Source organism: Motacilla alba, chromosome 10 (assembly GCF_015832195.1).
Source record: "Motacilla alba alba isolate MOTALB_02 chromosome 10, Motacilla_alba_V1.0_pri, whole genome shotgun sequence".
Taxonomy (NCBI): Eukaryota; Metazoa; Chordata; class Aves; order Passeriformes; family Motacillidae; genus Motacilla; species Motacilla alba.
The window spans coordinates 3,238,021-3,265,491 of NC_052025.1; the positions used below are offsets into that span (position 1 = coordinate 3,238,021).

General features: G+C 54.0%; 1 protein-coding gene across 2 annotated transcripts in view; it reads right to left on the reverse strand.

Annotated features, from left to right (window-relative positions):
• HCN4 (hyperpolarization activated cyclic nucleotide gated potassium channel 4) overlaps positions 1-27,471 on the reverse strand; it is a 103,721-nt gene that overhangs the window by 25,644 nt on the left and 50,606 nt on the right. For both annotated transcript variants that reach the window (XM_038146747.1, XM_038146746.1), the window contains 2 exons: positions 17,587-17,748; positions 8,690-8,908 (listed from right to left, as the gene is read on the reverse strand). In XM_038146747.1, coding sequence (XP_038002675.1) covers positions 8,690-8,908; positions 17,587-17,748 — 381 coding nt within the window. The remainder of the gene's footprint in view (positions 1-8,689; positions 8,909-17,586; positions 17,749-27,471) is intronic.

The window sequence follows — 27,471 nt, forward strand, 5'->3', positions numbered from 1 at the left end:
ACCTGGAGAGCAGCAGTGTCTGTGTCGTCTTTTCGTGTCCTATTACGACAGTGCAGCTCCCCAGCATTCAGGAACCAGCAAACCCAAGGAAATGCTGACTTCTGGGGTTTTTTCTCTCTTAAGCCATTCATATTGCCACCCTCAGGATCTGTTCTATCCTACAGCTTACTCACCATGCTCATTCTCATGGAGTCACAGGACTGCAGGAGGGGTTGAAGGGAACAACAGAAGTTCTGTGACAAAAATCTGGGAGCTACGTCCATTCTGGAAGAGCTTTATGTGATGTCCTGGTTGTGAGCCTTTCCAAAGGCTGGACTCACTGATTCCTGTACCATGGCCCTTGCTCATTGTGCTCCTTTTTTTAGATTTCCACCAGAAAATGAGTTTTAAGTGTCACCTCCTGGGAAACCTGGAACACATTTTCCCTTACTGCACAGTACCTTGGGGAATTATCTTACCCAGGGTCAGGTTCCTGATCTCCTGCTGTGGTACAGACAATTCCTGGAGCTTTTTTTCCACTTTCTGTCCAGCATTCCTTGCACTGGGCATGGCTGTGAGTTGTCTCCCCTTGCCCCCATCAGCTCCTGTTCAGGCAGGGATTTTGGACAATCCCATTCCTGTTAGGAATTTTGGACAATGCCATTCAAGCAGGGATTTTGGACAATCCCATTCCTGCTCAGGCAGGGATTTTGGACAATCCCATTCCTGCTCAGGTAGGGATTTTGGGCAATCCCATTCCTGTTCAGGCAGGGATTTTGGGCAATCCCATTCCTGTTCAGGCAGGGATTTTGGACAATCCCATTCCTGTTAGGAATTTTGGGCAATCCCATTCCTGTTCAGGCAGGGATTTTGGACAATCCCATTCCTGTTAGGAATTTTGGACAATCCCATTCCTGTTCAGGCAGGGATTTTGGACAATCCCATTCAAGCAGGGATTTTGGGCAATCCCATTCCTGTTCAGGCAGGTGTTTTGGACAATCCCGTTCCTGTTCAGGCAGGGATTTTGGACAATCCCATTCAGGCAGGGATTTTGGACAATCCCATTCCTGTTCAGGCAGGGATTTTGGACAATCCCATTCCTGTTAGGAATTTTGGGCAATCCCATTCCTGTTCAGGCAGGGATTTTGGACAATCCCATTCCTGTTCAGGCAGGGGTTTTGGACAATCCTATTCCTGGGCTGGGAGGTGGCACTGGGCTGAGCTGGGTCAATAATGAGCCTGATGAAACCCCTGTTTGCCTCTGACCATCTCTGCTCTTGGGGCTCGGAGGAAAGCAGAGGCAGGAGCTGTGGGACAAATCCCTCTGCATGAAATGTGGGTGCTGAGCCCAAAGGTCTGATCCTGTGCCTGCCAAGGGAATGCAACATGGCCAAACCTGCACGTCAGGGCTATGGAACAGCCTGTTTTCCCTGGGAATGGCCCTGAAGGGAGTGCCTGGCTGGGCTGGAGAGGACACGTCCTGCCAGAAGGCACTAGGCCAGCACAGGGCACTTCTGGCCATGGTCAATTCATCTGTAGAAGTACCACAGGACATTGCAGAGATGTCAGGTCACTGAATCCACACATCTGGAATGGGACAGGGCAAAGGGACCAGCAGCACTCTCTGCAGAAGAGGAGAAGGGGGAAAAATGAGGTGAAAAGTGCCTCCAAAGGCTGGACACGGGGACAGAGGAGCAGGGGGTGTGTGAAGTGAGGGACCAGCACTGCTGGGAGCAGCAGGACAGGCAGCTCTGGGGCAGGCTTATTTATTTATTTATTTATCTATTTATCTATTTATCTATTTATCTATTTATTTATGCACAGCTCAAGTGCCAACATGAATTCCCAGACTGGTACTGAGGTGTGAAACCCCTCCCTGGGACGGAAGAGCTGCCAAGGCAGGGAGGTTCCCTTGCCATGACAACACAGGCAGGTGCCACATGGTGGTCACAGGGCAGAAGGACCTGTCTGCCTTCCAGGCCCAGGGTGGAGATGTCACACTCTGAGCTGTTTCTGCCATGTTTCACAGCCTCAGAGTGAGCCTGCTCTCAGGAATGGGTGAACCAAGTTAAAGCCCCCCAATGACACATTCTCCTGCCAGAGCTGGAACTGCTCTACCCTGCTCTGCTGAAGGCAGTTTGCACCACAAGACATTCTGAAAAGAAGCCATGAGGTTTTCATTAAACAAACATTTCTGTCTTATAACCAACCCAGGATTCTTTCAGGGAAAGAATTAAATAAACCTAAAACAACTGACACGATTTCTGAGTTTCTGGCTGAGATGAACACCCCGTTACCTGTTTCTTGCATTGGCTCTGCAAAGCAGCAGGAACCTCCTGACTGCAGAAAAGCAAAGCTGCCCTGGGGCAGTGCAGGGACCCCAGGCCCAGGGCACAGCAGGGGCCCTGACACAATCACTGGAGCCATCATTTATCAGCCTTGTTATCAGCCCAGGCTGCTTTGATTGACAGTAGTGTGGGACACAACAGTGCTCAGGCATCTCTGCACAGAGGGAACAAAAACCCAGTGCTGGCATGACAGGATAAAGCCAGGCTCTCCAAACTTTTTCCAATTAGGAAATTTGATTACATTTTGCATTTGATTAAGTGCTGCAAACACCTTTAATTTCTGGAGTGCTGCACTGCCTGCCCTCTCCTTCACACACATTACCCAAGGAGTGAGCGAGCTCTGCAGCTCCCCTGACCTCCACCATGGGTGCTGCCTCAGGAGGAGACTTCTCCAGAATGCCTGTGAGCTCAGGGAATGTGGGGACAATCCCTGAGGACATCCTGGTGACCAATCCTCTCTGGAATGTCACTTCCAAGCCTGCCCAGAGTGGTAGAGGATGTGATGTTCCCCCTGCCAGCTCAGTGGCAGGGAGCAGTGGGAGCTGTGGCAGGGTGTGCCCACCGCAGGCTCCCGGAGCAGCTGCCAGAGCCAGCACAGCGTGTCTGTGCCCCTGGCTGAGCCAGCCCCAAGCCCCAGCAACCACCACAGCTCCAGCAAAGGGTTCATTAGCTCTGTGGGCACGGTGCCAGGCTGGTGGCATTATCCAGGAAGGATGTGTGCCCCCAGTTCCCTGCGCAGGCTCGTGGGGAGCAGCCCAAACCCGCAGAGGGCAGTGAGGGCTCCTCTGCCCCAGGCTGGGGCTGCTCCAGGTGCCTGGGGGAGCAGGAGAAGGATTCCAGCTCCTGCCCACGGACCAAGCGGATCTGGGATTCCCATGCCAGGGGCTGGATCTGCATCTGGGCACTCAGCAACACCTGAAAGCTTTTCCTCAAGTCAATTTGTCTAAATATGCTGAGGTTAATGAGACTCTGGAGCTCTGCAGCACCCTGGAGCTGTGAGTTCCACAGTTTCCTCATGGACCATAAAAATGCCCAAATCACCCTTTAAAGTTGTTGCTAATAAAACTATTCTTTTACTATTAAACTAAACCTATTATTTTACTATTATTATACTGGTTTCCAAGAAGGAGCAAGGACTGCCTGAGCCCCAGGACAGGTCCCCACTCTCAGAGCAGTGGGCAAGCCAAGGGCACTGTCTGGATTTTCCCCCAACAAATCCTGGTCCAACATCCCCAACGGGGATAGAACATTCCAGTTGTTTTATTTCAGCCTTTGCCATGACTAAACCTTCCCCAGCTTCTCTTTGCTGAGTTCAGGGTGCTGACAGAAGGGCTGGAATGTTCCAGCTGCACAGCCAAGCGCTTGGCCGGGCAGAGCAGGGATCAGCCGTGGGCAGAGGGGCTGTGCAGGGGTGTGAGGAGCTGAGTGAGGGGTGATGGCAGTGCTCTGCAGGGCTTCTGAAGGGATTCCTCAGTGTCCCCCTGCAATCCTGCTGCAGCACGTGCTGCTTCAGAGACACTGCTGGGTAATACTTCTGATCTAAATATGGTAAAGACCTTGGCCATGTTTCAGAGTTCTGCTTTAACCAGAAACATTAGGATTGAACATTAGGATTTCCATAGGAGCATTACTAGGGTGCCACTGTGAAGCTCCCCTGGGCTGGGGGAGCCCAGGCAAAGAGGCTGTGAAGAGCACGATGACAAGGGAAAGTGCAAGTCCCTGCCCAGAGTCAAGAAGTATTTGAAGAACAAGAGGCACGGCATGGACTGCTCAGGGAGAGGAGGAGTGAGGAGAGCAGATCCTGAGGGGAGATGAGGCTCTGGAAGGAGAGATTAGGGCTTTAGTGGGCTCTGCAGTGCTGACAGCAGCAAGCCTGCCTCTCAGTGATGCCTCAGGTTTAGTTTTTCTGTTTTTCAGGTTCTGTGCTGCTTTAGTGGGTGGGTCTGGGCTTCACATCAGGGGGTGCTGAGCTCTCTGCACAGAGCAGGGAGACAAAACAATTCCTGCTCCAGCTGGGGCCCAAGGACAAAGGATCCAGATCTCAGGCCCAAGAGCTGAGATGGCCACATAAACAACGTGGACCAAAGAGAGAAAACAAGCAGGATGGGACTGCATGGGCTGGAGCTGTAATTGGACAATTAACTCCAATATGCAAATGGACCAAAACTCATAAAAGTGAGAGACCCTGTGACCAGCTGTCCATTTTTGTGGCCATTTTTGGTTGTGCTGCCCAAGGTGGATCCATTGAGGCCTCTTAACAAATCCCTACTTTATTCTTGAGCTCTGTCTAGTCCCTGTTCTAGGTCAGCCTTCCCAAGGCATCAGCAGCAGTCCCTGCTCTGGGTGTTCCTGGGAGCTGAGCCTCCCTGCTCCCACTGGGATGGGAGAGTGACCCTGATTGGGACAGATGAGTAATGTGATGGCTGACTCTCCCAATTCAAAGGCAAATATCCCGTATATATGTTAAGAGAAGTTTTATAGGTTTATAGTTAAGTTTCACCCTCCCTTGCGTTGTTATTGGGGGTGGCCTGGCTTTGGGACATTTGGGAGGGTTGGCTCGGTACTGTGGCAGCACCTGACCTCCAGTCGAGATGTCAGGCAGTGATCTCCAGCACTGGGCAGGGAGGAGGAGTCGATGGACAGAACTCTGGGGGAACTAAAGGGTTAAAAGGCAAAACCTCCATTGTGTGGATGAGCACATGGTGGGGAAAATCCTCTGCTCCTGGTGCTGTAGTATTTTCTCTATTCAGTCCTCTGTTGTATTTTTAATAAGGTTTAATAAACCTTTTCAGTTTTTGGAAGTGAGCATCAGTGGGGGCTGAGCATCCCTGCCCTGCTCCAAGGAGCTGCAGAGAGCAGCACCATCACCCTCCCCACCCTCAAGGTTACAGAGCACAGGAGGAGGAGAGGGTGTGCGTGGTGACTTGACAGAAATACTAACCCAGCTGAACTGCAGGATTAGGGAAAGAAATTAATAGTAGAACCAGCAAAAAGCATGAAAATAACGGGGCTATCTGGCTAGTTTATTGCTCTCCTGGGCAGGGAACAGTCTTCCTCTGATGTGAGCCACAGTTACTCAGCCTGGGGGGGGAATTCTGCAGCCAGTGACGAAGTTAAGGCTGGAGCTGATCCATCAACAGCTGCAGAGGGTCTTGTACCCCTGCTCCTCTCCTTGACCCCCTCCACCAGCACCTCCACCTGCTCTGGCACTCACCGGGCTCAAAAATAAGCTCTTTCAACCCACTGATGTGACAGAAAAGGAATGTGGGAGAAGAGATGAGCTCAGTGAGGCTCTGGGAAGCCAGGAAGGTGTGTCCAGCTGAGCACAGTGGCAGGGAGCTCCAGGTGAGAACGGGCTCAGTTCTCGGTCAGAGCTGTCACATCCATTCAGGTACAACACCACACTGCACAGCAGCACTTGGGGACATTCTTCTGCCAGAATCCCTCAGGAAGGAGCTGTGGTGACGGTGTCTCTCATGCAGGAAACAAGCCAGGATACTGTGGAGTTAAACTCCAGGCTGAGGTTAAGAGCAAAGATCAGCTCCTGATCCTGCTGCTGACTCTGTGCCTCTGAGAAACTCTGATGGGACAGACAGGTCCCTCCTCACTTTGCCTCTGGGGCTGGAGGTCAAACAGTCCCTTCAGGGAGCCCCATCCAAAGAGCTGTTCCCATTTAGAGGGACAGGGCTGGCCCTGCACCATGGCTGTGCCCCCTCCATGTGCTGGGAGGGCTCTGTGCCACAGGGGACAGTGCCCTGGTACCCAGGAACCTCAGCACCTCCCTGCCTTGGAGGGGGGCATTCCCTCTGAATTCTGCATGGTTCCTGCCTTCCCATGGATCCCACCAAGCTGCCCTGCCTTGCACAACCAGTTCAGCATGAAGTGAGAGGCTCCAGGAGACAGGACAGGGATTGAATGTCCCAGTGTTCAGAGAATCCAAGGCAGAGTGAGACAAGCCTGCTCCTGAAGCCAAGAGACAGCACATCTTGGCTTTTATTCCTCTTTTCCAAAGCCCTGCTTGTCTAAGGGAAGAACCAGTGGGTTGGCAGAGGTCTGGACAATCTGAAACCTCCCCAAAAACCCACTCCTGAACCTTGTCCTGAGGGTCCTGCACAGCAGAGCCTCCCAGGGCAGTTCCAGCTGTAACCTCCTCTCCTGTTTGTGTTGTTCCTCTCCCTCTCCACGGTGTCCCTTTCCTTGGCCACTCCCAGCACAGCTCCCCAGGCCCCTGCAGGCTGAGCTGTGCAGAGGGACAGGCAGAGCCCACAGGGTGCTCAGCAGAGGTCTCTCAATTGCTGCTGGCTTCTACCAATCAACCTCCAAACTTGTTGAGATTCTCTCTCTAATCTGCTTCAGGAGACCCTTTGTCCCAGGAGGACTGAACTAAATTGAGTTGCAGGGCTGCAAATCATGCAGCAGCCTCATTTTAATCACGGCTATTCAAGTGCTAAGGAATGCACAAAGTAAATACATATTTGTTTTTAGCCATCACTTGTCTCATTTGCAGGAGGAAAATGAACGTACTCAATCCCTGAGGCTTTGATCCTCACAGGATCACTTGGGAAATGAACCTGCCATAGGAAATACGCCCTTGGTTCAATCCTCTCCCTGCTGCCAGAGCTCTCCTCATGGGTCTGTTATCCCTCTCACTCACATCTCCACATTCTAAGGAGGCTTTCACGCTTCCCACTGTCCCTGCCACCCCCTCTACAGTCCCTGCTGCCTTCCTGGGCCCTGATTTCCCTGGGCACTGCCTGGGATCCAAGTGCCAGGGTCAAGCTGTGCCCTTGTCTGAGCGCAGGCTGGAGCCAGAGCGCGGAGTGCCCAGTGCTGCAGGTGCAGTGCTGCCTGTGCCAGGCTGGCCAGGTGGTTGGCTTTGCAGATCAGTCCTTGACTTCTGTGCTACTTCAAACACATTTGAATAAATACTCTGCATCCTGAGATTTGATCAGCCTGCACTCCCGGTGCTGCAGTGTCCTTCTCTTTGGCACGCCCTGCTCTCCGTGGGGATCGGCCCGGCTCAGCTGTGACACGGAGCTAAAACTCTGGATGCTCTGGATGCATGCCAGGCCTCCACACTCTTCTCCTGGGCATTCCCCCTCCTTTAGCTCTAGCTGCGCTTTGGGATCTTCCCTATGCTCCAAGCATGAGTCAATCGCTGGTCTGTCCCTCTCTGCCCTGCTCTCCTCCCATTGTAATCCCCGTGTGTCAAACCTGTTCCAAGGTCATCCCACCTCCTCTCTGAGCTTAAAATTCACCTGAGCAGTGCCTGCTGGTCACATTTCCCCACTTGAATCACAGCTCCCCTCTCACCTAAACCGCACCTGGCAGGGTCAGACTAGGAACAATTCCTCTTAATCTCCAGATCAAATGTACCCACGAGACCCTGGCCATAAAACCTCCCCAGCCCCAACTGAGGGCAGCTGCATTTTTGGATGCCCTGCCCAGCGCACAGATTCAGTGACTGTGGCAATGGCAACCTGATCAGATGTGACATTTCTGCCTGTGCCCTCCATTCTGCAGTCCAACAATGGTGCCATTAATTCCACAGCTACCTGGGGAACCTGCTCCGAGCTCCCGAGCCTTGATCTGGGCTTTGGGGCTTGTTCCGCAGCTTCACTCAGGAGCACTGGAGTGAATAATCTGGATACTTTTAAAGAGAGCACTTGCTAAACAAAAGCTGCACATTCTGGAACATTCACTTGGGGTTTGAAACAAGATGTGGGAAAGGAAGAAATGACTTAAAATTTTAGGTGACAACGTTGGTGCACAGAGACAGGCAGAGACAACAACAACCACCTCCCTGCCCCGCTGTTAACTGATCCTGCTGCTGTTTCTCCCTGAGGGTGTGGGAGTGAGGATGGGGATGAGTGGAAGGAACAGCGCCCCGGCCTCTCACGCTGACAGCGCTGGCTCCCTCCTCACAGCACAGAGACCACCCTGGGCTCCTCCAGACAGCACAGAGACCACCCTGGGCTCCCCCCAGACAGCACAGAGACCACCCTGGGCTCCCTGCAGAGACCACCCTGGGCTCCCCCCAAACTGGGAGCGCTGGGAGCCCAAACTGGGAGCACTGGGAGCACTGGGAGCCCAAACTGGGAGCCAAACTGGGAGCCCAAACTGGGAGCACTGGGAGCCAAACTGGGAGCCCAAACTGGGAGCACTGGGAAGAGAGCACCCTGGGCTCCCCCAGACAGCACAGAGAGCACCCTGGGCTCCCCCCACACAGCACAGAGAGCACCCTGGGCTCCCCCCAGACAGCACAGAGACCACCCTGGGCTCCCTGCAGACAGCACAGAGACCACCCTGGGCTCCCCCAGACAGCACAGAGACCAGCCCAGCCCCAGCAGGGCTGTCCTTACCTTCTCCTGGTACTGGCGGCGCGAGGAGTCCAGGGACTGGATGAGGGCGGTGGCGTGGCCGATGAACATGGCGTAGCAGGTGGCCCCCACGATCATGCTGAGCATGGTGAGCCACACGTCCGACATCCCCACCGGCGCCTGCTGCCCGTAGCCGATGCACAGCATGTGGCTCATGGCCTTGAACAGCGCGTACGAGTACTGCTTCCCCCAGGAGTCGTTCTGCAGGGACAGGGCACAGCTTCAGCACGGGGATGGCTCTGGGGCACCAAAGCACCCCTGGCATTGCACCCAAAAACCCCAAAAGTCGGAGGCATCTCGACATGTTACACAAGAAATTTAATTCTTTGATGGCTTGGAGGGCTGGGGGGGATCTTTGAAAGCTAGGAGGGCTATGGAGTCTCAATCCCCAAATCCCTCAGAGCCCCCACAACTCCCATATTCCTCACTGAGACCCTACATCTCAATGCCCCCATAGCCCCATAACTCCCATATCCCTCACAGAGCCCCTACACCTCTATGCCCCCATAACTCCCATATCCCTCACTGAGACCCTACACCTCAATTCCCCCAACTGCACTCAAAAAGCCCTGTTGGAGCCACCTGGACACAAGAAATTTACTTTTTGTTTCACAGGACATCTAATTTCAGAGCCCTCACCACCCCACAAGCCCAGCTCAGTCCATTTGGAAAAATAAGCCCAGATTCCAGATCTGAGATCAGCACTTTGGCCCTGGTTTTTAGAGACTCCATGAGCTTTTTCCAGCAGGGAAGGCAGCCAGTGTGCCCCGCTGGTAACCTGGGATAAACCCAGATGATGCACTGGGAGATCTTCACAACGACCCACGTGTGGGAGAGGCAACTGAAGCAAATCATTGCCTCCCCTGGGAAATGGACTTGAACTGAGACCTGTAACAGAGAGCCTGAGCAAAGCTGCCAGCAGCAGGAGCTGAGAGTGAGGAAAATCACTGCCCAGCAATTTAGGAAATGGCCAGGGATTCTGGTCATTACCTGGAGAGATGAGAAGGGCAGAAAATGAAGTTGGTAATGTGTGGACAGCAAAGTTCTTCTCAGTGCAAAACCGGGCTTTTTCAGAGAGCTGAGGAATTACAAATGGTCTCATTTGAGAGCAGCATCGTCCTGCCAGGAGAGAGTGCTGAGACGCCTTGTGCTCTCCACTGCAGCTCACACAGGCAGCACCTCAGCGTGGCACAGAGAGAAAAACCAGCACAGGTTCCCTGGTGACTCTGCTTAGCCTGAGCTCGTGGGACAGCTCGAGGTGATTTGCCATCCTGTGGGTAGTATCTGCCAGCAAGCTCTTGCTGTGAAACCTTGGCGAGTAACTGCCCTGGCATCACTCACGTCTCCTACAAGGATGTGAAAATGCCTCTGCTGGGTGGCACTCGTGGCAGCACTGGGCATTCCTCAGCTGCTCCCTGTTCCTGAAAGGGGCCAAGGTTATGGATGGAGCTCTGCAGACGCAGGTGCTGCGGCAGCTTGGAAGGTCGCTGCACGGGCCTGCTGCTGGCTTGTCAATAAACAAGGAGTTCTCCTGTGACCTCCATCCAGAGCACCGGTGGCCAGCAGTGCTCAGAGCTCTGGAGCTCACTGGGCACCTCCTGGAGCTATCTCATCACAGCCATGGGGGCGGCTGATGACCTCCCTGCAGGCAGCTCTCAGTGCCACTGATGCCCATGGAAGCTTCTCACTGACCTTACGGGGAGCAAACAGTGACAAAGCTGGCTGGGAGCTGGGCACGGGGCTGGAACCTCTGCCGAGGGCTGGTGCTTGGTTATGAGATAAGGACATGGACAAAGGCAGCTGGTAGCTTACCTGGCCAGATTCATTATGCACGACAGGCCTGATTCTCACTGCAGCAAGAAGGGCAAAGCCACACAAGTGACAGCAGAGCTGACACGGGAGCAGTGACACAGCCACAGTCCAGGAGGGACTGCGACTGCTGCAGGCGCCAACCTGTCTGGGCTCACCTCCCGACAGAGCAGGAACCTGGAAAAACCACCCCGCAGCCAAGAGAGAGGGGCCAGAGACAAAGTGGCCATTGGTGACTGCTGCTGGCTGTGCCTAGGCTCGTGTGTGAGGAGCCCAAAGGAGCTGCACACAGTTCAGGACAGGGCACAGGGACTTTGTCCCCCAGCCAGGGCACAGAAAGGGTCTGGCCACAGGAGCTGCCAGAGGTGCGAGGCCAAAGGAGTGACCCCTCCTGCTCCTGCCTCCAGGCTGTGCTGGGACTCTGAGCCAGCCAAAGAAGTGCTGGGTGCCCCCAGGTTGTGTGGCATTTTTGGTTTCCACCTCCAGGTTTTGTGGCATTTTGGTTTCCACCCCCAGGTTTTGTGGCATTTTTGGTTTCCACCCCCAGGTTTTGTGGCATTTTTGGTTTCCACCCCCAGGTTATGTGGCATTTTGCAGACCCACTTCTGCTCTGTGTGGGCACCAGGCCTTTCACACAGCTGCCACAGGCATCCTGCCCTTCCAGGAGCCCCCTTCCCTCAGCCCTGCACTCCTGGCACTCTGAGGCCATGGCCCTGCACTCAGGGCATGGCAGCTGCTGTGTCTTCCCTGGCTTTAGCCCATCCGTTGTCCCTGATCCTGAGGCAGCAGCAGGCAGCTGTCACATTTGGCCAGGCTTTGCTTAAAACGCTGCATCCCTGCAAAGGTGGGAGCGCATTGCCAGTGCTTTGGAGCTCACAGCCCATGGTTCTGGGGCACAGGGAGCAGTGCAGCTGCCCTGTCCCTTCCCTTGCTGAATGAATTCCTTCCCCATTCCTCCCTGGCTGTGGCAGGAACCTGCTGCCCTCTGAGTTCAGTGTGGCAGCAGTTCAGCAGGGCAGCACATCTCCACCACAGACCTGAGCGCACGGACAAAGGAAGCTGAGGGAATTCCAGAGGGAATCTGGGCAGACAGAGCAGTCATAGCTGAGCTGGAAAACTGGCTGCCAGGCTCTTTAGTGGCTGTGAACATCTGGGTACCAGGCAGGCTGGAGGTTTAAAAGCCATTCTTCCAGCAACTTGCTGCTCAGGAGTGCTGTTTACAAGGAAGCTTGCCAGTGTTTTGTAGGAATTAGTCATCCAAAACTCTGACATCCAGCACGCCGAGCCCCTGCAGCCCGCACGAACGCTGCTGGCTCCCTGGGAATTGCACAGCTCTGAGCCCCAGCCCAATTCCCAGCAGCAGCACGGCTCCTGTGAGGACAGGCTGAGGGTGCCAAACTGAGGGATGGCTGAGGGAAGACAGACTGAGGGGTGGGAGCTGCAGGAAAACACTGAGCTTTCCAAACAAAGCCCGAGCACCCAGCTCTGCTGGCAGAGCACATCGAGGGCTGCTCAGAGAGAGGCACTTCTGTGAAGGGGAAGCCTTTCAGAGCAATTACCTTTAGGGTACCAAGTGTGAAGAGCACTGGATGCTCTGTGCTGATTCTTCACTGACAGGTCCTGGTACCTCTTTAGCTTTCAGGTTTTTTGTTTCCCACAGGATGAGCAGACAGGTCAAGCCCACAGCACTTGAGGCCAGGCTAGAAGAGGTTCCAGATGCAGAGTGGCCACGGCTTTATCAGCACCGGGTGCCTCACACTGCCCCAGCTCGTTCCTGTAAGAGCCATTCCCTATCTAACACCCAACTACCAGCCCCCACGGCAGCAGGGCTGCAGCACTCCACAGATACTGGAGTGGCTGAAATGGCCCATTAGGGCAGGGAAATGAGGCCTTAAACTGCAGGGGGAAAATGACTCCTCGTTAAGCAAATCCCAAAGCATGCAAAAGCAGAGCTACAGATCTGTGCCTTTCACAGCAAGAGGGGGTTATCTCAGAGGCACCAAGAGACTTTGCAAAAGGCACTGAAATGACTTTGAAGCAGTTTCTCAGACTGGTTTGTTTTTTAACATCACACTGGCAGTGCTGGAAGGGCTTCTCTGGCATTAGAGCCTGGCCTGCTCAGATCCACCTTTGAATACTTGGAGGCACTTCCCTGGAACACTTCAAAGGCGCTGCTGGGTTCTGTAGAACCTTACAGAAGCACCTGAAGGCAAACTGTGGTCTCTAACAGAGTATTTTGGTTCTGATGTGCATGTGAGTGTGTCTGGTGGAATCCTCCCTGGAGAGGAGGAGTGAGATGAGTAAAGACACGGAGAAGAACTGGAAGTTCTTGGGATAGGGGTGTAGTCCTATCATTGAGGTGATGAATCTTCACTTTGGACAGAACCTGCCTGTTCCAGGCCTGTTTCCAAGGGAAGCTCCACATGGCCTTCACCTGACAGCAGGGATCTTCTCAGGGCCCTGAGTGCCCCTGTCCCAGTGGTCCCAGGCAGCCTTTCCTGGGAGCCCTCCCAAGCAGCCTGTGCTCCTGGAGATCCAGACCTGGGCACCCACACCTTGCCTGGGCTCATGGTACCGGTACCCAGGCCTGTGCACAGAGTGCTTCTGCCTCCTTTCCAGCCCTGCTGCTGTGCCCATCTCATGCTGCTCCCAGCTGGCCTCCCTGGACACCCCCTGGAGGTGCCTGGCACCCTGCCTTCCCTGGAAAGGTCAATATTCCCAGTTATGGGCTGTTCTGTCCTGCCCACCTTGCTTTGGACTGGTTTTGGCTCCAGCTGGGGAGGGCACTCCCTGTGCCTGTCAACTTCAGCTCCAGGTTCCCACCCCACGGGAGCAGCCCTGCTCCTGCTGCCCCTGACAGACTTCCCAGAACATGGAATCTGCTGCAGATTCCTGTGCCTGTCACCCTCAGCTCCAGGTTCTCACCCCACAGGAGCAGCCCTGCTCCTGCTGCCCCTGACAGACTTTCCAGAACATGGAATCTGCTGCAGAGTCCTGTGCTTGTCACCCTGGGCTCCAGGTTCCCACCCCACAGGAGCAGCCCTGCTCTTGCTGCCCCTGACAGACTTCCCAGAACAGGGAATCTCCTGTAGATTCCTGTGCCTGAATGAAGGCAGGAGGGATGTGCTGGCCCAGCAGCTCGGGTGGAGCTGGGAATCACAGCAGATCCGTGCAGGATTGCTGTCTCCCACACTCTGCAGCCATTCCTCTTCCCCCTTTCCATCAGCAGCCCGCAGCGAGGTGCTGTGAGCAGGGAGGGGCAGAGCTCCACGGGAATGTGTTCTGGTGGAGGGGAGGCTGATCAGACCCTGCTGCCTGGCCTCAGGGCTCTCTGCCCTCCCTGCAGGGTGTGTGGGTTCAGCACAGCACCCAGGGGAGGAGGCCACGTGTTCCCAGCAGCTTTCAGGGCTCAGCAGAGTTCGGATGTCTGCGAGAGGAGCTGCCAGGCCAGCTCTGGGGGAGCGGCACACACTCTGCAGCTGACTCACCAGCGTTTCCAGTTTTTAATAAAGTGCACTGCAGGAAAGCTAATGCTGAAGCCCCTGGGATTGGGACTCAGCAATTAATACTGCAAACATCCTGCCCTGCTGTTTCAGGAGTCAGCCAGACACCCACTGCTTCCACGGCTGCTGAAGATGGAACACGAGGCATGTGGAAAACACCCAGATGAACCGGACTCGGGGATTTATCGAGGCCCCGAGATGATTTTGGCAACACCAGACCCTTCACAAATCCCCTGGATGAGGATCAAACCTTTAGGAAGCAGATGGGAGGTGATGAATCTTCTTTCCCTGCAGCATGGAAATGAGGGCTGGTTTTATGAGTGCCAAGTGGTGGGAAACCCCGGAGCAGAGGAAGAGCAGCACCAGCACACTCACAGACAAAGCCTCCAAAGCATCTGGACCTCACTTCCAGCTCCCCTTGCCTGCAGCAGCTTCAGAAGATTGCCCTTTTCCCAAATTTCTGGCTCCTGCGTGCAATCAGGGCAGCCATGCACAAGGATATTTATTTATCTCCTCAGAGCTCGCACCAGGCTGGTACAGAATGTCCCAAAATCCCTGGCACAGAGGCCACCGTGGCCTCTCCCCTCCCAGCTGCATCCATCACACAGAGCCACGCTGGAACCTTCCATCCACATCCTGCCACCAAAGCCTGAGAAGAGCCCGGAGCTGCAGTTTCTTGTTTCCTGACTCCTTGGCCTCTCTCAATGCTCCTCTCCAGATCAGATGTAAATTGTTTCACTGATATTGCCATCCACATCCACTGCTGGGCCCAGTGACACGCCTGGAAATCTTCTCAGGAGATTAAAGGACATTATTGGGAGAAAAAAATCTATTTTTCCCCCAAAGAACTACTGCACTCTTTGTTAAATATTCTAACCCCAGGCTATTTTGGGGCTGGCATATTCCTGCACAGCTTCTGGAGTGGAAGCCCCCTGAACTATAGGTGGGGCATCCTTCCAGTTCTTCATGCCACTTTCCTCAGGCTCCATTTTCAGAGATAATGATTTTTTTCCACTTCTTTTAAGTGGAACAAAAAAAAAGGAAAAAAAAAAAAAAGAAAAAAGAAGAAGGTGATTTAGCTGCAGGGAACAAGCAGGAAAAAAAATCTCCCAAGGCAAGTTTAATTCCCAGCTTCAGAGGCTCTCAAGGCTGGGAAGACAAGGCTGCAGCACGAGGAAAGCTCTGCTCTGGATCAGAGCTCCTTCCCCTGCCCTCCTGGAGCCTGCTGAGCCTTCCTGCCTCTGGAATGCATCCTCCCCCCTCTCCCCAGCCTTGTTGCTAAGATTTGCCTTGGCTAAATCTTTTCTTCCCCTGTCCCATATCCTGCCACTCTTGCAGACTCTTCCCCTTGACTACAGCTGGCAGCTTCAAGCCCAGCTTGCACCTCTGTCCCGAGGGACGGATGGGGAGAGCCAGGAGCTGCTGCTGCCATCAGCAGCCAAACGTTGGGATGAGGGAATTGTGGTCCAAATCTGCTGCTCTGAAGCCATCCTGCCGTGGCCAAGTCACCCCCAGGAGGGGGATGAGGCCACCTGCACCTCTGAGCTCCCTGGCATGAGGAGCTGAGCGTCCCCTGGCCCTGAGCAGCACAATGGGGCCCCAATCTCTGACTGCTCCTGCCACATACATAATGAAAGGGCAGCCTGGGGAAGCCCAGGCAGCTGCTGCACAGTTGTTGTTCTGCTTATCTGGAGATAAGCAGAGGGTTCCAGGCTCCAGAACTGGCAGTCTGGCAGCAGCAGGAAGAGAACCATTATTGCAGAGAGGAGAAATGAATAAATAAACAGCAAACAGATGACTTTTCCATGGATGCTCACTCCTCCAGGCACGGGCAGCCTGTGCCCACAGCCCTGCACGTGGGAGGCACAGGCACGGCAGGCTGGCACCTCTTTGATACATTTTACATTTGTTCTGTTCTGCCCCAGTGCTTGATTATTTCCTTTATTCAAGAAGAAATTGGCTGGGGGAATCTGGAGGTTAAGAACTGCAATAACAGGCAATTTTTTAAGCTTTGTCAGTTTTTGCTGCTTAATCAACTGGACATTGTCCCTTTGAATAAAAGCTCCTGAATTCTCAGCAAGATGGTTGAAAGGTACCATGAATTCGCCCTGCCTTTGCCATATGGTGTCAAAGTCCCTCCCAGCAACAGCAGAGCACAGCTTGGGATGGCACTGGGCAGCCTGGCTCCTCATCCCGTGACCCTGGGGGCGTGAGGGGTCACACCGACCCTTCCAGGGGGTATGGGGCAAGGGACCAGCAACGGGAATCATGGATCAGCCCCAGCCCTGTCTCTGGCACTCCATATACTCAGATTCCAGCGGGAAGCAGTTTCCATGCCTGCTCCTTGCTGCTCGGTGCCAGGAGAGGGAGCCTGGCTCCTGCCTTCTGCGGCTCTGCGGGGCCGGTCCTGCTCCGAGCCCCGGGACTGTCCTTGCAGCATCTGCCTCCAAACCCTGGGACTGTGTCCTTGTAGGATCTGCCTCCCTGCCTGGGACTGTTCCTGCAGGACCTCTCTCCCTGCCCGGGACTGTGTCCCTGCAGGATCTGTCTCCCTGTCCCGGACTGTCTCCACAGGATCTCGCTCCAAACCCAGGCACTGTGTCCCTGCAGGACCTGCCTCCCTGTCCCGGCACTGTGTCCCTGCAGGACCTGCCTCCAAACCCAGGCACTGTGTCCCTGCAGGACCTGCCTCCAAACCCAGGCACTGTGTCCCTGCAGGACCTGCCTCCCTGTCCCGGCACTGTGTCCCTGCAGGACCTGCCTCCAAACCCAGGCACTGTGTCCCTGCAGGACCTGCCTCCCTGCCCGGCACTGTGTCCCTGCAGGACCTGCCTCCCTGTCCCGGCACTGTGTCCCTGCAGGACCTGCCTCCATGCCCACAGCGCTGGAAGGTTTCTGCCCCGGGGGATGAAAGGAGGAACGGGAAGCTGGGGAATGGCAGTGGGTGCTGCAGGGGTGTCAGCCAGGGGCTGGGTTTAGGGCTGAGAGGTGGGATGGGGAGCACAGCATGTGGGATGCCCACCATCTCTGAGCTGGTTATTAGTATTTAGTTTATATATATATATATTTATTTATATTTATATTTATATTTATACAAATGTACATATATATGCATATATACATATATATAAAATATATAAATAACATATAAAATATATGTATAGTGTATATAATGTTATATACTATATACTGGATATTATATATTATACATTAATTATATTGTATATAATATGTTCTATACTATATACTGGCTATTATATATTATAGATTAATTACATATTTTATACTATGTACTATATACTACATACTAGATATTATACATTATTATATTATCTATTAGAATAGATTTTATATACTTCGTATTTTATACATTTTTGTTATTCATATATATTTATATTTAATTATTTATGACCAGCTGATCAAGGGCATGACATACACAACACCTGGCATCGGCCTCACTCTTTGGAAAGAGGCAGGGGGAAGAGAGTGGAAACAAGGGGAAGAGATAAATCAGGGAAGCAGGGAGGAAACACAAGCAGGTCCCAGTGCTCTCCGGGCAGCACTCACCACCATGCGGTTGAGGGACACCCAGCAGTCGTCGGGGAAGTCCTGCAGCATGGGCACCAGGAACTGCAGGCAGCCGTCCCAGTGGCACAGCAGCAGCATCATCCCGATCAGGTTGACGATCCTCACCACGGCGCTGGCCAGGTCGTAGGTCATGTGGAAGATCTGCGGGCACACAGGGGCAGTGAGACAGCAGCTCCCCCAAACAGCGTCATTACACACAGCGCCAGGCTCCAGAACCCAGCTGAAGGGACAGGAACGCTGCAGCAGCTCAGCTCAGGCACAGTGTGCAAGCAGAACCAGCTGAAAAACAGCTGAAAAACCAAAATACAGAACCAGGCAAACAGAACCAGCTGAAAAACAGCGTAAAAACCAAAATACAAACTTCTATCAGTCACTCCTCCTGCCCTGCGACTTTGCCTTCTAATTTACCATTAAAAGCTCCGTAACTCCTACTATAAAACAAGCTGGTTGCAAACATCTCTGGATCATCAGTCTCTCCTCAGGAATCAACTCGGTAATTCCACCTTTTAGCTGCAATGCCCTTCCTGTTCTCGCTGGATGCGTGTTCCACAGTGACCCATGGTGGCAGCTGCCTTTGTACTGGATGTCAGCTGCAGTCTCTGCATGAATCAAATGCAACAAGGAACGGCCTCCAACTCAGCAGAGGCTTCTGGAAGAGGATCTGATTCATCTCTTTTCTTGTACTCCTTGTGTTCTGCTGCTACACCCCTGCCCAGGTGGGCAAGGAGAGGAGAACCATGGCAGGCAGTCAGTCCTTCACGTGGAAAATAAAGCTGCAAACGCGACTTTCTTACAGTCAGAAGTGACACAGCCCCTGAGCCGGGGGGGTTCAAGTGCCTCACCGGGGCATCTCCTTCCAAGGGACATGAGTGTCAGGGCGGTTTGTGACACAGGGGACAGGCTGTGTGATGTGTGCCCAAATCCATACACCTCCTGGCTGCTCCAACGGGGACAGTCCTGCTCCTCCCCTCACCACGGCACTGTGTGCCTGCCACCTTTGCCCACACCAGAGATCGGCCTCTCATCCCACAGGAAGGCAGCTCAACAGCTCAAACAGCAGGAAACCTTTGTTATCAGGCAAAGGAATCACATTTTTCCAGCTGGAATTGCTGCTGTTGGAGCTGGCTGTCCAGTTGGAATGGCTGTTTCCACTCCAGCCATGCCCACCTCAGGGTCACACGCCCACAGCGATGCCCACGTGCCCAACCCTTGCCAGGAGGGAGCAGAAGGATGCTGGAATCCAGAAGGATGAATGGTTTGGAGAACTGCTGCTAACTCCATTATTTCCCTGCACCCAGGCTGGAGCCCACACTGCCAGTGTGAGAAAGGCCATTTGAGTGATCTTTCAGGGCTGAAAAGAAGAATATCTCCAAAATCCAGCATGAAAGGCTGTTCTAGGAAAGCCAGCTCTCGCTGCTGACTCAATAGGTCAGTATGAAAGCTGAGCACATAATTCATACAGAATAATTCCTCCTGGTTTCCTCTGTTTTCCTCCCCCTGCAGAAATGATCATTCTCATTTAGATAACCCAGAGCAAATCCATCCTGTTGGAATGAGAGCCCGGGGCTGTGCTTTTAATGAAGCTGGAGCAGCAGTTTGCAGAAGGATCTTTTGTGCCACCAGGGTTTTTCTGTGCTAATGACTTTTCCTCTCACACCTCCGGGTGTTTTTCAGAGAGCTCCAGCCCTGCTGTAACCCAGGGAGCTCCAGCCAGGGGCAGGGAGAAGCCCTGTCAGACTGAGGAAGGACGTGCCTTCCTTCCTTTGATAGATGAAAAGCAGACAGTGAAGAGCCCGAGGGCACGGACGGCTCAGGGACCAGGTGATGGATAGGGAGCTTCTGAGAGCAGGGTTGGGATCCATCCTAGTCAGCCTAGGGCAGAGAGCCTTCATTTGGTGCATGCAGAGAGAGGAGAGGGTGGATTCAGCTCCTACTCTGCACCTTGGGATCTGGACTGGAACACCAGAGTCACTGGATGGGAACAGATCCCTGAGGGTGACACATCTGGGCTGTGGCACCGGAGAAGGAGCTCAGGGATTCCCAGGAGCCATTATGATTATGAACTGCAAATGTCTGAGCTGCAGGTGAGACAACTCCAGTTCCAAGTGTCTCAGGAGATCCCAGCTCCTGCCCACTCCTAGGAATACATTTGCATTCCCATGCAGGAGAAAAGCAGGAGCACTCCCGGTGCAGGAATAACTGTGAAGGGCTGGGAACAAAACCCTGCCACTGAGAAGCTCCTCCTGCAAAGAGGAGCTGGTGTCACAGGGAATTCTGACCCAGTAATGTGCTGGAGGGTGTTGCAGTGCCCTCCAGCACTTCCTGGGCTCACCAGGGAGAGGAGGGCCAGGAACATTCCAGAAGAGCTGGTCCATGCACGAGCACAGGAACGTGAGTGGTAACTGCAACTTCTCTGGTTTCCATCAGGAACACTCGGGACTTTGTGTCCTGGTGTAACACAACCCAGGCTGGGCCCCAGAGCATCACAGCTCCTTCCAGCCCAGCACTGCCTGTGCTTCCTGCCTTTCTGCTGCTTGCACTGGGAAAAAGGGAGCCAGGGGAAGAGCAGAGCATGGATTCCCATTTAAAGGATATTCTTGGATAGAGAATATCCCTGGTTTTTGACAGACCAAAACAAGCTCTGGCTTCAGCATCCCTGCTACAAAATCAGCGCTGTCCTTCCAGCCAAAGGACACCCTTGCAATTCTTGTGGAAAGGACAGCTTGGGAAAGTGGGAGGACCAAAACTTCCCTCCAAAAGTCATTTCTGGTTATGTAAGAGCTCCATCTCAGAAACTCCACTTCTACAGAACGAGCTACCGGGATGCTATCGGGAGGAATCTGAAATCCTGTCAGCCCCAAATAACTGTGCAGCTCTCCTCCATCCTGGACTGCAGCAGCACTCCTCCAAGCTCAGCACTTCAACTGGAAGGATCAAGGACACCTTGGAGAAGTGGGGCCTGGCTCTGGCAGGGGCTCCAATCAAGGCTGTGTGGTTAATTAGGTGTGTTGGTCTGTGCTGGCACCACCCCTCTGATCCAGGCTGCCTGGGGCCACCACCATCACTCTGCTCCAGCTGAGGCCATCACAATCCTTCTGCTCCAGGCTGACCACCACCATCCCTCTGCTCCAGCTGAGGCCACCACCATCCCTCTGCTCCAGCTGAGGCCACCACCATCCCTCTGCTCCAGCTGGGGCCACCACCATCCCTCTGCTCCAGCTGAGGCCACCACAATCCTTCTGCTCCAGGCTGACCACCACCATCCCTATGCTCCAGCTGAGGCCACCACCATCCTTCTGCTCCAGGCTGACCACCACCATCCCTCTGCTCCAGCTGAGGCCACCACAATCCTTCTGCTCCAGGCTGACCACCACAATCCTTCTGCTCCAGGCTGGGGCCATCACAATCCTTCTGCTCCAGGCTGACCACCACCATCCTTCTGCTCCATGCTGGCCACCACCATCCCTCTGCTCCAGGCTGACCACCACCATCCTTCTGCTCCATGCTGGCCACCACCATCCTTCTGCTCCAGGCTGACCACCACCATCCCTCTGCTCCAGGCTGACCACCACCATCCCTCTGCTCCAGCTGGGGCCACCACAATCCTTCTGCTCCAGGCTGACCACCACAATCCTTCTGCTCCAGGCTGACCACCACCATCCCTCTGCTCCAGGCTGACCACCACCATCCCTCTGCTCCAGCTGAGGCCACCACAATCCTTCTGCTCCAGGCTGACCACCACAATCCTTCTGCTCCAGGCTGGGGCCATCACAATCCTTTTGCTCCATGCTGGCCACCACCATCCCTCTGCTCCAGCTGGGGCCACCACAATCCCTGTGCCCCAGGAAGGCTGGGGCCCTGGGGCTGCCCTGTCCATGGGGACATGCTGGGGCAGCGCTGGGCAGGCCAGCAGCTGCTCTAGGCAAACCCTGCCAGGGCCAGCCAGTCCCTGGCTCTGCTGGCAGCACTGGGCTGACTGCACATCTGGGCTGGAGTCTGACTGCACATGCAGGCTGGGATCTGCACATCTGGGCTGGGATCTGCACATCCAGGCTGGGATCTGCACATCTGGGCTGGGATCTCACACTCTGGAGGTGCCGTGCCTGGAGCCAAGGGGCTTTCCCAGGGCTTTGGGGGCCCTGATGCAGAGGCACCGTGATGATCCCAGCTGAGGCAGGGCGAGCCAGCAGATCTGAGAGCTGGCTCTGGCAGGACTCACTGCCATCCATGGGGCTCCTGAATAGATTCTGCTCCACAGGAAAGCACTGCAATTGCTTGTTGTGCTTCACTACTGCACTGCCAACATGGCAGGAATTCTGTAGCTCCATATCCTGGCTGGTCCCGAGCCAGTGCTGGTGTCTGTGCCCACACCATGGTTAATATACAACTGTGATAAATCCCCTGGGGATAATCAAGGAGCTGTGACACTGCTCCAGCTTAACAGAAGCAAAGAATTTACTCTTCATTTATGGCTTAAAAAACCCACAGACCTGAGAAGGAAACACAAATCTCAAAAGAGAATCAAAACAGTCTCATACGCTGTTGTGAGTACTCCAGGGTCAGAGTTAAGGTTGTTCTGCTGAGAGGAAAAATGTGTTTACTTACATTTAAGAAGAGTATTTGTGGGCTGTGGGGAAGAAGGTTGACATATCTTTCAGTCTGCCTTTCTCTCCTTGGCTTTTGAAGATAACAGAGGTAAAGATCCATTTTCCTCACAGAGGCATTAGCTGCCTTTTCAAACTTCAGTGTTAATCTCCCAATAGACTAGGGATAGGTGGGTGCTGCAAAGAGCTTTTCTGAGCCTAAAATCCAGTTTAGCCAGATTACTGAGGGTGGCTGTGCTGAGGCCCTGCAGCAGCAGCTGCTGTGGCTCTGGATCACCCAAACCACTCATCCTGTTTAGTCCCAAAACCAGCCTGGCCAACGAGCTCGTTCCAGCCAATGTGCAAACTGAAGGCAGCTCGCTGGAAAAACTGTGCTTTGGGGATCAGTGCCAGTTCTCGTGGCAAATGTCACCTTCTGCACACCCAGGGTGAGCCCTGACACAACTCACACAAGAGGGCAAGGCTTTGGGAGCCCCGAGGAGCAGACCCGTCCTGGGAAGCTGCAGCGAGGGAGAGACAAAGAACACAGAACTGGCAGGGTGGGCTTCCCCAGGAGGGCAAACCTGCCTGGGCATACTCAGGGCACTGAGGCACGGAGCCCTGAGCATGGCCAGGGCACACGGAGCCAGGGCACACAGAGCCTGGGCACACAGAGCCTGGGCACACAGAGGGCCTGAGCACACCTGGGGCACACAGAGCCTGGGCACACAGAGCCAGCCCTGAGCACATCTGGGGCACACAGAGCCAGCCCTAAGCACATCTGGGGCACACAGAGCCAGCCCTGAGCACATCTGGGGCACACAGAGCCAGCCCTGAGCACAGCCGGGCACTCAGACCAGCCCTGAGCACACCTGGGGCACACAGAGCCGGGGCACACAGAGCCAGGGCACACAGAGCCAGCCCTGTGAGCCCACCTGGGCACTCAGACCAGCCCTAAGCACATCTGGGGCACACAGAGCCAGCCCTGAGCACAGCCGGGCACTCAGACCAGCCCTGAGCCACTCTGAGCACGCACAGCAATCAGGGCTGGCAGGGAAAGGGCAGCTCCCCCAGCAATTCCAGCTGTGGAATGAACCCACCCTGCTGGCACATGTGGTGTTTCAACAAGGCAAAGCAACATCTCAGCTGCTCCCTTCCCTCTCCTGATGCTGCTGTGGGAAATGCATCACCCCCTGCTCCTTGCTCCTTCCTCACCCTCCCCAACTTCCTATTTATCCTCCCAGTGATGTAATTTTAAGCTGCATCAAAATATAATCCAATTTGACTCCAGGAGGTTTCCTGTCCTGAGCAACTTCTCAGGCTTTGGTCTTTAGGAAGAATGGACACATTTTTACACATTTTTTTCTTTGGAAGAGCGGACAAAATGCTGTTCCAGCCACTAAATTATACAAAGATAGAAACTTCAGATTTCCAGGGCAACTGTTGCTGCCAACAGGCTGAGCTGGGGAAGAAGAATCCCCTAAAAGAACACGGTTGAGTTTACTGACACCTTGGGGAGCAGGATCCCTTCAGAAGGAGCAGCACTGGGTCAGACATGTTATAGACACACATTATAATATTGGCTTTTTGCAAATAACAAAATGGGTTTTAGATGTGTGGTGTTGCAGTAACTTTGTTACACAGTTTTCATTTCTGTTGTTAATTAAGCTGAGACACAGCAGGGCAATAGCTGCTGTCCGTGTGCCGTGCTCCAGCGCCTGCTGGGATGGGATAACACCCAGGGAACACGGCACCAGCACAGCTGGACACATCTGCCAGCCAGCAGCACTCACCTCTGAAGGCACTGAGGGCCAGGGCCCGAACTGGAGGGGATAAAAAGGGACTAAAACCACAACCAAGGAACCCACAGGCTCTGACAAAGCAGATCCAAAGAAGAGATGTGCTAAGCAATTCTCAGAACCAGTCTGGGGAAAGTTTACTGTGCACAAGGGGCTGTGAACACGCAAAGGGCTGATGGAATTAAAAGGTACTTAAGGGGTACCCCTGAAGATAACAGGGGCTCTTGGCTGATGCCATAATAACCTTTGCTCTGTGGCCCTTGTCTCCTACTGTCCTTTATTAAACTTTGTACATTTTCACACGAGAGTGAACGTGTTTCTCACAGACAGCTCTGGGCTGTGCCCATCACAGTGCCTGGGACAAGGAGGGAGCTGGGATGCAGTGTTTGGGTCGGGGCTGGCAGCAGCAGGCGCTGACGGGCTGAGCTGGGCTGGGCTGTGGAGCACAGCTACATCTGCAGGCTGTGCGCACACTCCAGCCCGGCCGGGGCTGTGCTCACCCGCTTTCTGCTGCGCCAGCAGCCAGCCAGAGCCAGAAGATCAAGTTTTAGATGAAGGCAAGAGTTTGGGGTTGATTCTCTTTTTCTGCTTGCTTTGCACCGAGTGACACAAGCAATGTCAGCAGAGCTGCTGATGCTGCCCGGAGCCGGCTGTGACTCACCGCGGGCCGGCCCCGCCGCGGGAGGGGAGCGCTCCGGGGCCCAGGTGTTAGCAGAGATAGCCAAGCACATTTTACACTCCAAATACGAGAATCCTTTGTGCTGCCGTGGCACTTTTCCTCTGCGGGTCTGGGGGCCCGTGCTGACACTCATCTGCTGTGTTCCCAGTCTCCCTGAGCTCCGCTATCCCGGAGGGGCCAGCCGGGCACAGGACAGGGAAAAGGCTCCTGCGCTGGAAGCTGAGGGCAGTTTTCAGCCAAACCTGGGGCTGGCAGCTCTGATCTGCTGCTCATGGGCTGTGGGTGAGCCCAAGGAGGTGCCGCAGTGTGTGTGTAAGCTGGGCAGCCCATCCTGTGCTCCTGCCCCAGCCTGGGCCAGGGAAGCCCTGTAAGGGATCACCAAGCCTCCACCTCCTCCTCCTCAGATGATTTAACTCTTCCCAGGCAACACGCTCCTGGCCACTGGAAGCTCTTCCCCAGGCAGGAGCTCAGGGATCAGAGACAGAGAACACCAGAAAGCAAAAGCAAACAGGGAAAAATGGCATTTTCTTTCTTTCTCCCTCCGAGACTTGTGTCTACTGGAAAATATTTACAGCAGAGAAAGGTGAAATAGCAGGACTAATTAGCACTGAGAAGGCAGGCATAGCTGGCAGATGTTTATGGATATATATAAACCCCAAAGATCCTGCCACCACCGTGTGTTTTGCCTCTTGCACTCTCGGAGTTGAGGTTGTCATGACAGCAACCCCCCTTCCTCTCCCCATGCCACCGTTCCCAGCCTAGACTTTAATCTTCATCATTTTAAGAACTTTTGTCACCACGGCAACGTGACACAGACTTTTAAAAATATTTTCTAGCACAACTCAAACGACTGTCTTTCCTGCACAGTTCCCTTTCAACCTCCAGGAAAAAAACATTTGGGGTTGGGTTGAGTGTGAGACTGCCCTGGGTGTGAGACAGCAGCAGGCAGCTCCGGGGAGGAAGGACGGTGGCATTGTCACCTCCAGGAACAGCAACACAAGGACTGGGACCAGGGCTTTTTCCAGAAGCTCTGTGACTTTGGAGGAAGCTCTCCTTTGTTTTTCCATGGGGTTTATGTTCCCACACGCCCCCAGCTCAGGTTTTCCACAGGATCTCGGTGCCTTTGGAAAAGGGAAGGAAAACAAGCCCCAGAGCTGTAAATAGGCTGGGTGTCTGGTTCTCAAGGGGAATTAGATCTCTTACCTGCTGAGGCTGGCTCTAATCTCTCAGGGCTCTTATCTGCATCTTTGGGAATTGTAGTCCTTCTGAGAGGCTTGCAATGAATCACTGCTGGAAATAGGTCACGGGCTTTTTTGGACGTTTAAGAATGACCACAGTCACCAGACAAAAGGTCTGCCTTGCTCAGGAGCTATACATAGATGTGCCCAGGGAAAGGAATATCTGGGATGCTGAGGAGAAAGGAGGCTTAAATCCCTGAGAAAGGGACGAGGCACACAAAACTGGGAAAGCAGGAAGCTGAGGCCTGCAGGCCTGGAAATGGCTCCAGAGGGGCACTGAGAGGTGCAGGCTGGTGCCAGGGACCGTGCTGGCTCGGGACAGGAGTCCCCCCTGGAACAGCAGCATGGCGAGTGATGGGTGCCTGACCCAGGAGCTGCAGGTGAGGCTGCAGCCTCTGCCAGGGGGGCTCGTTTGTGCTCTGAGCAAACCTGCCTGGGCTAAGTGGGAAATCAGCCTGGAATGCACTGAGCTGCCAGGCCCAGTCTGCAGGCAGCTGGCTTGGAGCAGCACAGAGCAAACGCTGCTGCCAGCACTGCACAGCCTGTGCCAGCCCACTGCCAGCCTCGCCCCCTGCTCAGCCTGTGCCAGCCCACTGCCAGCCTTGTCCCATGCTCAGCCTGTGCCAGCACCCCAGCCGCTGCCACTGCCAGCCTTGTCCCCTGCTCAGGCTGTGCCAGCACCCCAGCCACTGCCACTGCCAGCCTTGTCCCCTGCTCAGGCTGTGCCAGCCCACTGCCAGCCTTGCCCCCTGCTCAGCCTGTGCCAGCACCCCAGCCGCTGCCAGCCTTGTCCCTGGACCTGTTTGCAGAGGACATTAGGAAGCTGTGCTAAGGAAGGGGATCCCAAGCCTTTTCCTTCTGTGCCACGGCTCTTTGGAAGCTGCTTGACTTCCATGAAGTGACAGCCTCAGCACAGTTCCTCAGCTCTTCTGAGGCAGCAGTTAAACAGCAGTAAATGAAATCACTTATTGTTTTAGAGCTGTTGTCTTGGAGCTCATCTGATGCTCCCTCTGCAGCTCCCTCTGAGAGCAGATTCAAGGAACATCTGCTGTGCCACAGGTGCCTTCCTGTCCCCGTCCCAGAGGCTGCCCTGGGAGCCAGGGACTGTTTGTATCCATAAACACAGCACCAGGACACGGCAGAAACACAATCCCACCTAGAGAACAGACTCTTCAATGAGAAAGAGAATTGTCTTCTGAAAATTCAGACTGCCCGTAGAATTGTTGTTCCCAATTTCAGAAAGAAATCAGCAGCAGCCTTTGTTTTCTTATTACTTTCAGTCCCACCTGAATTTTTTGTTTAAAATTCAGAACAGCTTTTTTAAAATCCAAGCATGATCCCTAGGGATCCATATGATTAACAGCTGAGATTGAATATGAACTCACTAGGTCCCGCCCTGGAACCGCAAACTTGCTGAAGAACCAAGGAACTCCTGCAGCCTGCTCTTGATCAATTAACATTGCTTCTTTGATGCTACCTGCATTTCAATCAAGACAGCACAGCACACACTTGTCACCTCTCTGCTAACCCAGTTTGGGGGTCTGTGAGAGCACAGGGGAAGAAGA